Genomic DNA, 12,725 nt, shown 5'->3' with positions numbered 1-12,725 from the left:
TTTAAGTTCCTGCCTTGTCCCTCCCATCATCCGTGTACTTTAGCTTTGGTATTGGTATCCCACAAGTAATGGATGATCCCTGGACTGGATACACTTAACAAGAGAAAACATCATTTATGCTTACCTGATAAATTTATTTCTCTTGTAGTGTATCCAGTCCACGGCCCGCCCTGTCCTTTTCAGGCAGGTCTATATTTTAATTAAACTACAGTCACCACTGCACCCTATGGTTTCTCCTTTTCTCGGCTTGTTTCGGTCGAATGACTGGATATGGCAGTGAGGGGAGGAGCTATATAGCAGCTCTGCTGTGGGTGATCCTCTTGCAACTTCCTGTTGGGAAGGAGAATATCCCACAAGTAATGGATGATCCGTGGACTGGATACACTACAAGAGAAATAAATTTATCAGGTAAGCATAAATTATGTGTTTTCTGCCTTGCAGTCACTGATATGAGTAATTACAACGCAGACTAAGATGTGCCTAGCCGTCACCAAGGCTGGTTATTTCTGTTGTTAAATGTATAGTTTATTTTGCCTAATGAAGGTTGCATGCTACTTTCTGTTCAGGTGCCAGTGGAGACCATGTTTTTACACATTGTTACTCTGCCGAAAGTGAGGACTTTGCAACTGCAGATGCAGCCAAATTAGATACGTGGGTTTTTGAACAAACAAAGGTAAGTACAGAAGGCAAAAATCTGCATAGAAAAACTGTTAATTACTTTAAAATAATACTGCCACCATTAATCTGTTGATCTTTAATTTCTTTCATAAGAGGGGGAGAGGAGGACAAAACACTGCTATGTACCAGAGCTTTATTTCCTCCCACTCTCCCTGCATCCTTGAGTCTCATTTGATGGAGTGAGGTGAATTCTGAAGAGCTGATCTACACCATTGATAGGGGTTCTCTAACCAATCTGAGACCCAGTTTCCCCCTCAGAATTTATATGACGGATATTGGGAAAGACAGGAGTTTCAGCCAGGAAGTGAGAATCTTCTCCTAGTTTGGTGACCTGCTAGGCCTCCCAGGTGAAATGCTGACTTTTCTGACAGTCCCCTTATCTACAGTGTGCTGCTCCTTGTAAGATCATTGCTATTGTGATAGAACTGCCTCGGCTGGGCCCATTTAATGAAAGCTGTCATCTGCAGCTTAGGTAAGCACAGTAGACAAAGGTGCTGACAGGTAAATACATTAGTGGTCCAGTTGCTGTTAGCATGAATATATACACATGCCTCTCATAGCCTGGGGGCATATACACACCCCACACAATGTCTACAGCAGTTTTGGACACTTTTCAGGCACTTTTAAAAATTATTTAAAAAAAAAAAAAAATGAGGCTCTTTAAATGTAGTGTTCTCTGGTGTTACCATATACAATGTTACTCAGCCTTCTATTACTCACCTGTACTAACCCAAAAGTTTAGGGCACTGGAAACTTTTTAGTGAGCCTTCCTTCTTCTGAGGGGCAGTAGCCATCCTAGTCATGTCGGAGGAATTTTTCTAGTACTGGTGGAGGTGTGGGACTTTCTGATCATATCAGAGTGTATTAAAAAGTATGATATAGTCACAAAGCGTCCCCTAAATAGTAGCTCTAATCTCTGTGTAATTAATGGGAGGAGATCACCTAATGTTTAGTACATAAGCGCCACAATCAAAGTCTCAAAACCCTGTTACAAAAGAGCAATGACCAGAGCAGTGAGGTCCCCCAGCGGATCTTGTCACATACACCGGTCCGGGTCCCCGCTTTCCTTCTGCCTCCGAAACTGCCTTAAAGCCGGATCCGTAGCTCCCAGGGATGATGCAGCCAAACACTGGTAGTGTAGGTTCGTAGTCCTTCCAATTTGGATTTGTATGTTTTTTTTCTCCTTATTAAATCTTTATTGAAGCTATTAGAGGCTTGCTGGTTACTTTGTGTTCTCGTATTAAAAAGTGTTTGTTTAGTTAAAGGGATACTGAACCCAATTTTTTTTCTTTCATGATTCAGACAGAGCAGGCAATTTTAAGCAACTTTAAGCAAATTTACTCCTATTATCAACTTTTCTTCGTTCTCTTGGTATCTTTATTTGAAAAAGCATGAATGTAAGCTTACAAGCTGGCCCATCTTTGGTTCAGCACCTGGGTAGCGCTTGGTGATTGGTATCTAAATGTAGCCACCAATTTTAACCTTTTATTTCTTTCTATGGTGGTGAGAGTCCACAAAATCCTTACTCTTTGGAACTACAAGACCTAGCCACCAGTAGGAGGCAAAGACACCCTATACCAAAGTCTTCAAATATCCCTCCCATTTCCCCTTCCTTCCCAGTAGTTCTTTGCCTTGTCAGGTAGAAGGCAAGGATAAAGGTGTTATTTATTAATTATTTATAAAATACAGGGATATTAATCCCAAACTTTCCCTCAATGGATTGTTCCTGGAAGAGATGGATTTAGAAATCTTCTCTCTGGAGTTGTGGTTATAAGCCTGCCACGGGTGTCACTGGGATAGTTCCTTGAGCCTCTTCCTGCTTGGCTATGAAGATTTACTCCTTCAGTATATCCTCTACTGTTAGTTACAGTATTGAATAGATTGTCTACTACATTCTCAGGATTTTTATTTTGGTAAGATCAGTGGAGTGGGCAATTCCGTGGTTAGTACCTGCATCACCCTCATGGCTCACAGGCTATCTGAATAGATACACTAGTAGTGTGTTTTATAGCCAGTTATACAGTCTTACTATTTTTGACAGTCTCATGAATTTCAAAATATATATTTAGGATTTACTGGGCTTTCGTGTGGCAGGGAAGTGTAGCTACTTTTGGGCATGGTCATTACACCTGGGACTATGTAAAAAAATGTTTATTACATGTAAGTGTTCTGTTATTTGTGCCTTTAACTTTCACTTGCTTCTTTAGTAGTCCCAAATATCCCCTGCAGGATCATAGAGCGAGGCTCATCTCACTATGTGCAGATGCGCTAGGTCAGCTTTGGGGACTCGATTTTCACTCAGTAAGTGGTAGGTTCTATGTGTAGTGCCAGCTTTACAGCTTTGTACACGCTTTTGAGAAGCACTAAGCCAACTCCTGGGTTCTCTTTTCACTTAGTGAATGATAGGTTCCGAGTGCAGCACAGGATTATAGGTTTGCTCTCGCTTGCTTCGTCCTGTCGGCTACTCCGGCCTGGGGGAGTGCTGTTAGTTAGCAGTGGCGGCTAGTGGAGAGTGCAGCACGGGAAATTTTCATAAAATTCTCTGCCGGTACTGTGCTACGGGCATTCACTGTCATTTTGTATGTGCTGCCATTAAAGGGGACAGAGCACAGCAGATGAGTTTCATTTTTTCCTGATGGTTACGTGCCTTTTTGCCCCTTTCTTTTTTCTCACCATGTTGGCAACAATTTCTAGCTCCAGACATACATCATCTATGGAGGGATTCAGATTATCCATATCTCAGGAGCAAGGGGGGTTGCAGTGGGGGTCTTAGGTGCGTTCGCTTTTATTTTGGCAATACAGTACCTTCATAGCACTGGGACATATGTTATTGTACTTGTGTTGTCATGCCTTTTTACCAGCGACATATTGTTTTAGCTCACCGGTGACTTACTGTATTTTTTCAGTAGCATGTTGTCATTACAGCTGACATATTGTGTCCTTATTCCAGCACTATAGTGATATATTGGGTGTGTTTCATACCATGGGAGTAATGTTTATCCTATTCTGTCCTCACACTGATGACCTCGTTTGTTATAATATTAGTTGCATATAGTGTGTTAAAGCTCTGGTGACATATTGTGTGTCATTTCATTAGTGATCTATTGTGTCTTAATACGAGTGACATATTGTGTTATTCCTATGGGGGACCTATTATATTCTAATGACCTTATGTAATTTCACGGGTGACCTATTATATACTAGTAACGGCGACACTTTGTCTATTCGCTTCAGTGAGATATATTGTGTTTACTGGTGACATATTTTTGCTTGTCTGCTATTCTTTTGACAATCTCCTAACATATGCTTGCAAGACGCTTATCTCCTGTATTGCAGTTCTAGTATATACTGCAGTCTTTGCAAACATTTTATATTGCAGCTCTAGTGTAGTTCACAATAATCTTACAGTATCTACTTAAATATTATCTAGTGGATACTGCAATATTTGTTCAAATTCTCTATTGAAGTTCTAGTGTATTCACAGTAACGGCTTATTTAGGTATTGCAGTGTCTAGGGTAGGCTGCATATCTGCTTATATTCTGTATTATAGTTCAGGGTATCTGTTTTTATATTACATTGTGCTAGTGTATCCCTCTAGATGTCATTTTGTATTGCAGTTCTAGTGTTTACCGCAGTATCTACTTAAATTTGTATTGTAGGTCTTGATATTGTATATCACAGCGTCTGCTTACTTTCTGTATTGCAGGTTTAGTGTATCCCGCAATATCGGTTTCTTTTCTTCAATATTGCAGTTCTTGTGTATTCCACAGTATCTGCTTATTTATTATATTACAGGTCTAGTATATACTGCAATATTTTATTAAACTCCGTTTCACAGTCTTTGTGTAGACCGTTGGTATTGCTAGTATAGAATTTTCCACGGTATCTTCTTCATTCCTGTATCAGAGTTTTGGGGTATACCACATTATCGGTTTATATCCTGTATTGCAGTTTCTGCTTTCCCCCTGTATTGCAGTTCAAGATATAGCGCAGTAACTGCTTTAAGCAGGTGTTGCAGTTTTCAGGAATACCATAGTGCTTGTCTTAGATTCTGTACTGAGGGTCTAGGTAGACTACAGTATCTCATTCACTTTGGTCTTATGCAGGTCTAGCGTATGTCGCAGTATTTGCTTTATTAATGTATTGCAGTTTCTGGTGTATTCCACAGTATAGGTTTATTTACTGTTCTACAGTCTAAGGCAGTGTTTCCCAACTCCAGTCCTCAGGACCCTTAACAGGCCACATATTTATTATATCTTAACTAGAGCACGGGTGAACTGATCAGCTGATGGGTGATCTGATTATTTCACCTGTGCTTTCGTTAAGATATAATGAATATGTGGCCTGTTAAGGGTCCTGGGGACTGGGTTTGGGAAACACTGCTCACTTATGTCTTATACCTCAGTATACAGTGGGGCAAAAAAGTATTTAGTCAGCCACCAATTGTGCAAGTTCTCCCACTTAAGAAGTTGAGAGAGGCCTGTAATTTTCATCATAGGTATACCTCAACTATGAGAGACAAAATGTGGAAACAAATCCAGACAATCACATTGTCTGATTTGGAAAAAATGTATTTGCAAATTATGGTGGAAAATAAGTATTCGGTCAATATCAAAAGTTCATCTCAATACTTTGTTATATATACTTTGTTGGCAATGACAGAGGTCAAACGTTTTCTGTAAGTCTTCACAAGGTTGTCACACACTGTTGCTGGTATGTTGGCCCATTCCTGCATGCAGATCTCCTCTAGAGCAGTGATGTTTTGGGGCTGTCGCTGGGCAACACAGACTTTCAACTCCCTCCAAAGGTTTTCTATGGGGTTGAGATCTGGAGACTGGCTAGGCCACTCCAGGACCTTGAAATGCTTCTTTTGAAGCCACTCCTTCATTGCCCGGGTGGTGTGTTTGGGATCATTGTCATGCTGAAAGACCCAGCCACGTTTCATCTTCAATGCCCTTGCTGATGGAAGGAGGTTTGCACTCAAAATCTCAAGGTACATGGCCCCATTCATTCTTTCATGTACACGGATCAGTCGTCCTGTTCCCTTTGCAGAGAAACAGCCCCAAAGCATGATGTTGCCACCCCCATGCTTCACAGTAGGTATGGTGTTCTTTGGTTGCAACTCAGCATTCTCTCTGCTCCAAACACAACAAGTTGTGTTTCTACCAAACAGTTCTACTTTGGTTTCATCTGACCATATGACATTCTCCCAATCCACTTCTGGATCATCCAAATGCTCTCTAGCATACTTCAGACGGGCCCGGACATGTACTGGCTTAAGCAGGGGGACATGTCTGGCACTGCAGGATCTGAGTCCCTGGTGGTGTAGTGTGTTACTGATGGTAGCCTTTGTTACGTTGGTCCCAGCTCTCTGCAGGTCATTCACTAGGTCCCCCCGTGTGGTTCTGGGATGTTTGCTCACCGTTCTTGTGATCATTTTGACCCCACGGGGTGAGATCTTGCGTGGAGCCGCAGATCGAGGGAGATTATCAGTGGTCTTGTATGTCTTCCATTTTCTAATTATTGCTCCCACAGTTTATTTCTTCACACCAAGCTGCTTGCCTATTGCAGATTCAGTCTTCCCAGCCTGGTGCAGGTCTACATTTTTGTTTCTGGTGTCCTTCGACAGCTCTTTGGTCTTCACCATAGTGGAGTTTGGAGTGTGACTGTTTGAGGTTGTGGACAGGTGTCTTTTATACTGATAACAAGTTCAAACAGGTGCCATTAATACAGGTAATGAGTGGAGGACAGAGGAGCCGCTTAAATAAGAAGATACAGGGCTGTGAGAGCCACAAATCTTGCTTGTTTGTAGGTGACCAAATACTTATTTTCCACCATAATATGCAAATAAATTATTTATTTGATAAAAAATTAATTATTTCCAAATCAGACAATGTGATTGTCTGGATTTGTTTCCACATTTTGTCTCTCATAGTTGAGGTATACCTATGATGACATTACATGCCTCTCTCATCTTCTTAAGTGGAAGAACTTGCACAATTGGTGGCTGACTAAATACATTTTTGCCCCACTGTATGTCTCTATATGCCTGTGTTACAGTTATCAGGTATACTACCATATATAGTTATCTCCTGTAGTGCAGGTCTGAGGTACATTACAGTATCTGTTATTTTCTGTATTGCAGTTTTCTCTATGCCATAGTAAAGGCTTCGGGTCAGTGGGCAGTCTTGAGGTATCCTACAGTAACGTGTTGCTTCTTGAATGGATATCTTAATTCTGCTTATTTAGCCACCTTTCATTAGGGTATTCTGATAAAGCAGTGTTTTTTACTTTTGAGATTTAAGGCTTATTTTATTGTATACCTTGGAGACCAAGGATTCAGTCTCCTTACTTCAGGCTGTTATGTCAGTTAGACGTGGTCATAGTACATACCAGCACTATTTCAAAATAACAAACTCTTGATTGAATAATAAAAACTACAGTTAAACACTAAAAAACTCTAAGCCATCTCCGTGGAGATGTTGCCTGTACAACGGCAAAGAGAATGACTGGGGTAGGCGGAGCCTAGGAGGGATCATGTGACCAGCTTTGCTGGGCTCTTTGCCATTTCCTGTTGGGGAGGAGAATATCCCACAAGTAAGGATGACGCCGTGGACCGGACACACCGTTGGAGAAAGTAATTTATCAGGTAAACATAAATTCTGTTTTTCCTTTAGACTCTACGGTTTATAACTTAGGTGTATAGGTCGTTTGCCTCAGCCGTGTTATCTTTTTTTTTTTTTATAAGATTGGAGATCTGAGTTGGTATTTATTTTAGGGCTGTTCCCTTCTGTCAAAGTCGCCTGTCTCAAGATTGGCATCTTCCTAGTACTCTGGGGATTCTGGTCTCCAAATGGAGGTGTGGTTGAGATAAAAAAAATTAAAACAAGACGAAACTGGTCACAAATCTCTACATTCAGACTCAGAGAGGGAATATCATTGAACACTTGCCTGGCCAGACCTGTGTTTGTTCGTTACCACACACTGTAGAGATTTTTAACCAGTTTTGTCTTTTTATTTTTTATCTTTATATCTTGCTTACATTCTGTTCACCTGTATGTAAGAGGAATACTGTGAAAAAGTGGGTTTACCAAACACCGGTATACAACATTTACTTTACGCCGTAGCTGGCTTATACAAGCAATTTTTTTATTTTTATATAATAATCTTTTATTGAGGTTTTGCATAAAAAGAAAAAATACAAACAGAAGTATTATAATATGTAGATAAAAATAATCAGAGAGGTATTGCACGTTTTAAACAGTTGATTACTGAATGCGGTCTCTTTTTACAAATTCAAGAAACCTCATTTATATTGAATTATATCAACAATTGACTGTAGCTGTTATATTGACCAATAAAGGTCATCTGGTATAAGAATTATCTGTGTGTATGATAGCTATACCTAAGACCACATATAGGTCTCAAAACAAGATAGGGGTGAAATGCAAAATTTTAACAGTCTATATTGCATAAAAGTGTCAGTATTCTTAAGTAGGTAAAGGTTACCTAAATATTCATAGTTATAAACTGGATAATTCTATTTTAATATATAAGAGGAGAAGGGGAAAGGAGGGCAGGGGAAAGAAAAAAAAATAAGGGGGAAGATGTACAACTTATCAGTTAGGGTTAAAATATTTGCATTTTCTTCTGTTATGTGTGATCAGTCCACGGGTCATCATTACTTCTGGGATATTATCTCCTCCCCTACAGGAAGTGCAAGAGGATTCACCCAGCAGAGCTGCATATAGCTCCTCCCCTCTACGTCACTCCCAGTCATTCTCTTGCACCCAGCAACTAGATAGGATGTGTGAGAGGACTATGGTGATTATACTTAGTTTTTATAACTTCAATCAAAAGTTTGTTATTTTACAATAGCACCGGAGCGTGTTATTGCCTCTCTGGCAGAGTTTGAAGAAAAATCTACCAGAGTTTTTACTATGATTTTAACCGGAGTAGTTAAGATCATATTGCTGTTTCTCGGCCATCTGAGGGAGGTAAAAGCTTCAGATCAGGGGACAGCGGGCAGATGAATCTGCATTGAGGTATGTAGCAGTTTTTATTTTCTGAATGGAATTGATGAGAAAATCCTGCCATACCGTTATAATGACATGTATGTATACTCTACACTTCAGTATTCTGGGGATGGTATTTCACCGGAATTACTCTGTTAAAAGTACATTAAACCTTTTAATAGGTATTTATTATGTTAAACGTTTTTGCTGGAATGTAGAATCGTTTGCATTTTCTGAGGTACTGAGTGAATAAATATTTGGGCATTATTTTTCCACTTGGCAGTTGCTTGTTTTAATTGTGACAGTTTCGTTTCTCTCTCACTGCTGTGTGTGAGGGGGAGGGGCCGTTTTTGGCGCTCTTTGCTACGCATCAAAAAATTCCAGTCAGTTACTCTTGTATTTCCTGCATGATCCGGTTCATCTCTAACAGATCTCAGGGGTCTTCAAACTTCTTTGGAGGGAGGTAGATTCTCTCAGCAGAGCTGTGAGACTTATATATTGACTGTGATTAAAAACGTTGCTCTGTAAATTTTATGTTTCAAATTTAATTATTGTTACTTTACTAATGGGAACAAACCTTTGCTAAAAGTTGTGTTGTTTTTAAGGATTGATGCTATAACTGTCTTTCAGTTCATTATTTCAACTGTCATTTAATCGTTTAGTGCTCTTTGAGGCACAGTACGTTTTTGTTAAATAAGATTGTAACCAAGTTGCAAGTTTATTGCTAGTGTGTTAAACATGTCTGATTCAGAGGAAGATATCTGTGTCATTTGTTCCAATGCCAAGGTGGAGCCCAATAGAAATTTATGTACTAACTGTATTGATGCTACTTTAAATAAAAGCCAATCTGTACAAATTGAACAAATTTCACCAAACAGCGAGGGGAGAGTTATGCCGACTAACTCGCCTCACGTGTCAGTACCTGCATCTCCCGCCCGGGAGGTGCGTGATATTATGGCGCCTAGTACATCTGGGCGGCCATTACAGATAACATTACAAGATATGGCTACTGTTATGACTGAAGTTTTGGCTAAATTACCAGAACTAAGAGGCAAGCGTGATCACTCTGGGGTGAGAACAGAGTGCGCTGATAATACTAGGGCCATGTCTGATACTGCGTCACAGCTTGCAGAACATGAGGACGGAGAGCTTCATTCTGTGGGTGATGGTTCTGATCCAAACAGATTGGATTCAGATATTTCAAATTTTAAATTTAAATTGGAGAACCTCCGTGTATTACTAGGGGAGGTTTTAGCGGCTCTTAATGATTGTAACACTGTTGCAATACCAGAAAAATTGTGTAGGTTGGATAAATACTTTGCGGTACCGGCGAGTACTGACGTTTTTCCTATACCTAAGAGACTAACTGAAATTGTTACTAAGGAGTGGGATAGACCCGGTGTGCCGTTCTCACCCCCTCCAATATTTAGAAAGATGTTTCCAATAGACGCCACCACACGGGACTTATGGCAAACGGTCCCTAAGGTGGAGGGAGCAGTTTCTACTTTAGCTAAGCGTACCACTATCCCGGTGGAGGATAGCTGTGCTTTTTCAGATCCAATGGATAAAAAATTAGAGGGTTACCTTAAGAAAATGTTTGTTCAACAAGGTTTTATATTGCAACCCCTTGCATGCATCGCGCCGATTACGGCTGCGGCAGCATTTTGGATTGAGTCTCTGGAAGAGAACCTTAGTTCAGCTACGCTGGACGACATTACGGACAGGCTTAGAGTCCTTAAACTAGCTAATTCATTCATTTCGGAGGCCGTAGTACATTTAACCAAACTTACGGCTAAGAACTCAGGATTCGCCATTCAGGCACGTAGGGCGCTGTGGCTAAAATCCTGGTCAGCTGATGTAACTTCTAAGTCCAAATTACTTAATATACCTTTCAAGGGGCAAACTTTATTTGGGCCCGGTTTGAAAGAAATTATCGCTGACATTACAGGAGGTAAGGGCCACGCCCTGCCTCAAGACAAAGCCAAAGCTAAGGCTAGACAGTCTAATTTTCGTCCCTTTCGGAATTTCAAAGCAGGAGCAGCATCAACTTCCACTGCACCAAAACAGGAAGGAGCTGTTGCTCGTTACAGACAAGGCTGGAAACCTAACCAGTCCTGGAACAAGGGCAAGCAGGCCAGGAAACCTGCTGCTGCCCCAAAGACAGCATGAACCGAGGGCCCCCGATCCGGGACCGGATCTAGTGGGGGGCAGACTCTCTCTCTTCGCCCAGGCCTGGGCAAGAGATGTTCAGGATCCCTGGGCGCTAGAGATCATATCTCAGGGATACCTTCTAGACTTCAAATTCTCTCCCCCAAGAGGGAGATTTCATCTGTCAAGGTTGTCAACAAACCAGATAAAGAAAGAAGCGTTTCTACGCTGTGTACAAGATCTGTTATTAATGGGAGTGATCCATCCGGTTCCGCGGTCGGAACAAGGACAAGGGTTTTACTCAAACCTGTTTGTGGTTCCCAAAAAAGAGGGAACTTTCAGGCCAATCTTGGATTTAAAGATCCTAAACAAATTCCTAAGAGTTCCATCGTTCAAAATGGAAACTATTCGGACAATCTTACCCATGATCCAAAAGGGTCAGTACATGACCACAGTGGATTTAAAGGATGCTTACCTTCACATACCGATTCACAAAGATCATTACCGGTATCTAAGGTTTGCCTTCTTAGACAGGCATTACCAGTTTGTAGCTCCTCCATTCAGATTGGCTACGGCTCCAAGAATCTTCACAAAGGTTCTGGGTGCCCTTCTGGCGGTACTAAGACCGCGAGGAATTTCGGTAGCTCCGTACCTAGACGACATTCTGATACAAGCTTCAAGCTTTCAAACTGCCAAGTCTCATACAGAGTTAGTTCTGGCATTTCTAAGGTCGCATGGATGGAAAGTGAACGAAAAGAAGAGTTCTCTTTTTCCTCTCACAAGAGTTCCATTCTTGGGGACTCTTATAGACTCTGTAGAAATGAAGATTTATCTGACAGAAGACAGATTAACAAAGCTTCTAAATGCATGCCGTGTCCTTCATTCCATTCAACTCCCGTCAGTAGCTCAATGCATGGAGGTGATCGGCTTAATGGTAGCAGCAATGGACATAGTACCCTTTGCACGTCTACATCTCAGACCGCTGCAATTGTGCATGCTGAGTCAGTGGAATGGGGATTACTCAGACTTGTCCCCTACTCTGAATCTGGATCAAGAGACCAGAAACTCTCTCCTATGGTGGCTTTCTCGGCCACATCTGTCCAGGGGGATGCCATTCAGCAGACCGGACTGGACAATTGTAACAACAGACGCCAGCCTACTAGGTTGGGGCGCTGTCTGGAATTCTCTAAAGGCTCAGGGACAATGGAATCAGGAGGAAAGTCTCCTGCCAATAAACATTCTGGAATTAAGAGCAGTTCTCCATGCCCTTCTGGCTTGGCCCCAGTTAAAAACTCGGGGGTTCATCAGGTTTCAGTCGGACAACATCACGACTGTAGCTTACATCAACCATCAAGGAGGGACAAGAAGCTCCCTAGCAATGATGGAAGTATCAAAGATAATTCGCTGGGCAGAGTCTCACTCTTGCCACCTGTCAGCAATCCACATCCCGGGAGTGGAGAACTGGGAGGCGGATTTCTTGAGTCGCCGGACTTTTCATCCGGGGGAGTGGGAACTTCATCCGGAGATCTTTGCCCAAATACTTCGACGTTGGGGCAAACCAGAGATAGATCTCATGGCGTCTCGCCAGAACGCCAAACTTCCTCGCTACGGGTCCAGATCCAGGGATCCGGGAGCGGTTCTGATAGATGCCTTGACAGCACCTTGGAACTTCGGGATGGCTTATGTGTTTCCACCCTTCCCGCTGCTTCCTCGATTGATTGCCAAAATCAAACAGGAGAGAGCATCAGTGATTCTAATAGCGCCTGCATGGCCACGCAGGACTTGGTATGCAGATCTAGTGGACATGTCATCCTGTCCGCCTTGGTCTCTACCTCTAAGACAGGACCTTCTGATACAGGGTCCATTCAAACATCAAAATCTAA

At 41.7% G+C, this 12,725-nt stretch overlaps 1 protein-coding gene across 1 annotated transcript in view; it reads left to right on the top strand.

Moving 5' to 3' along the window:
* The window catches only part of PIGN (phosphatidylinositol glycan anchor biosynthesis class N), a 1,169,967-nt gene that overhangs the window by 124,049 nt on the left and 1,033,193 nt on the right, over positions 1–12,725 (top strand). The window contains exon 5 of the mRNA XM_053714623.1: positions 567–673. Coding sequence (XP_053570598.1) covers positions 567–673 — 107 coding nt within the window. The remainder of the gene's footprint in view (positions 1–566; positions 674–12,725) is intronic.

The sequence above is a fragment of the Bombina bombina genome, chromosome 5 (assembly GCF_027579735.1).
Source record: "Bombina bombina isolate aBomBom1 chromosome 5, aBomBom1.pri, whole genome shotgun sequence".
Lineage (NCBI taxonomy): Eukaryota > Metazoa > Chordata > Amphibia > Anura > Bombinatoridae > Bombina > Bombina bombina.
This window is presented reverse-complemented; position numbering and strand designations above follow the sequence as displayed.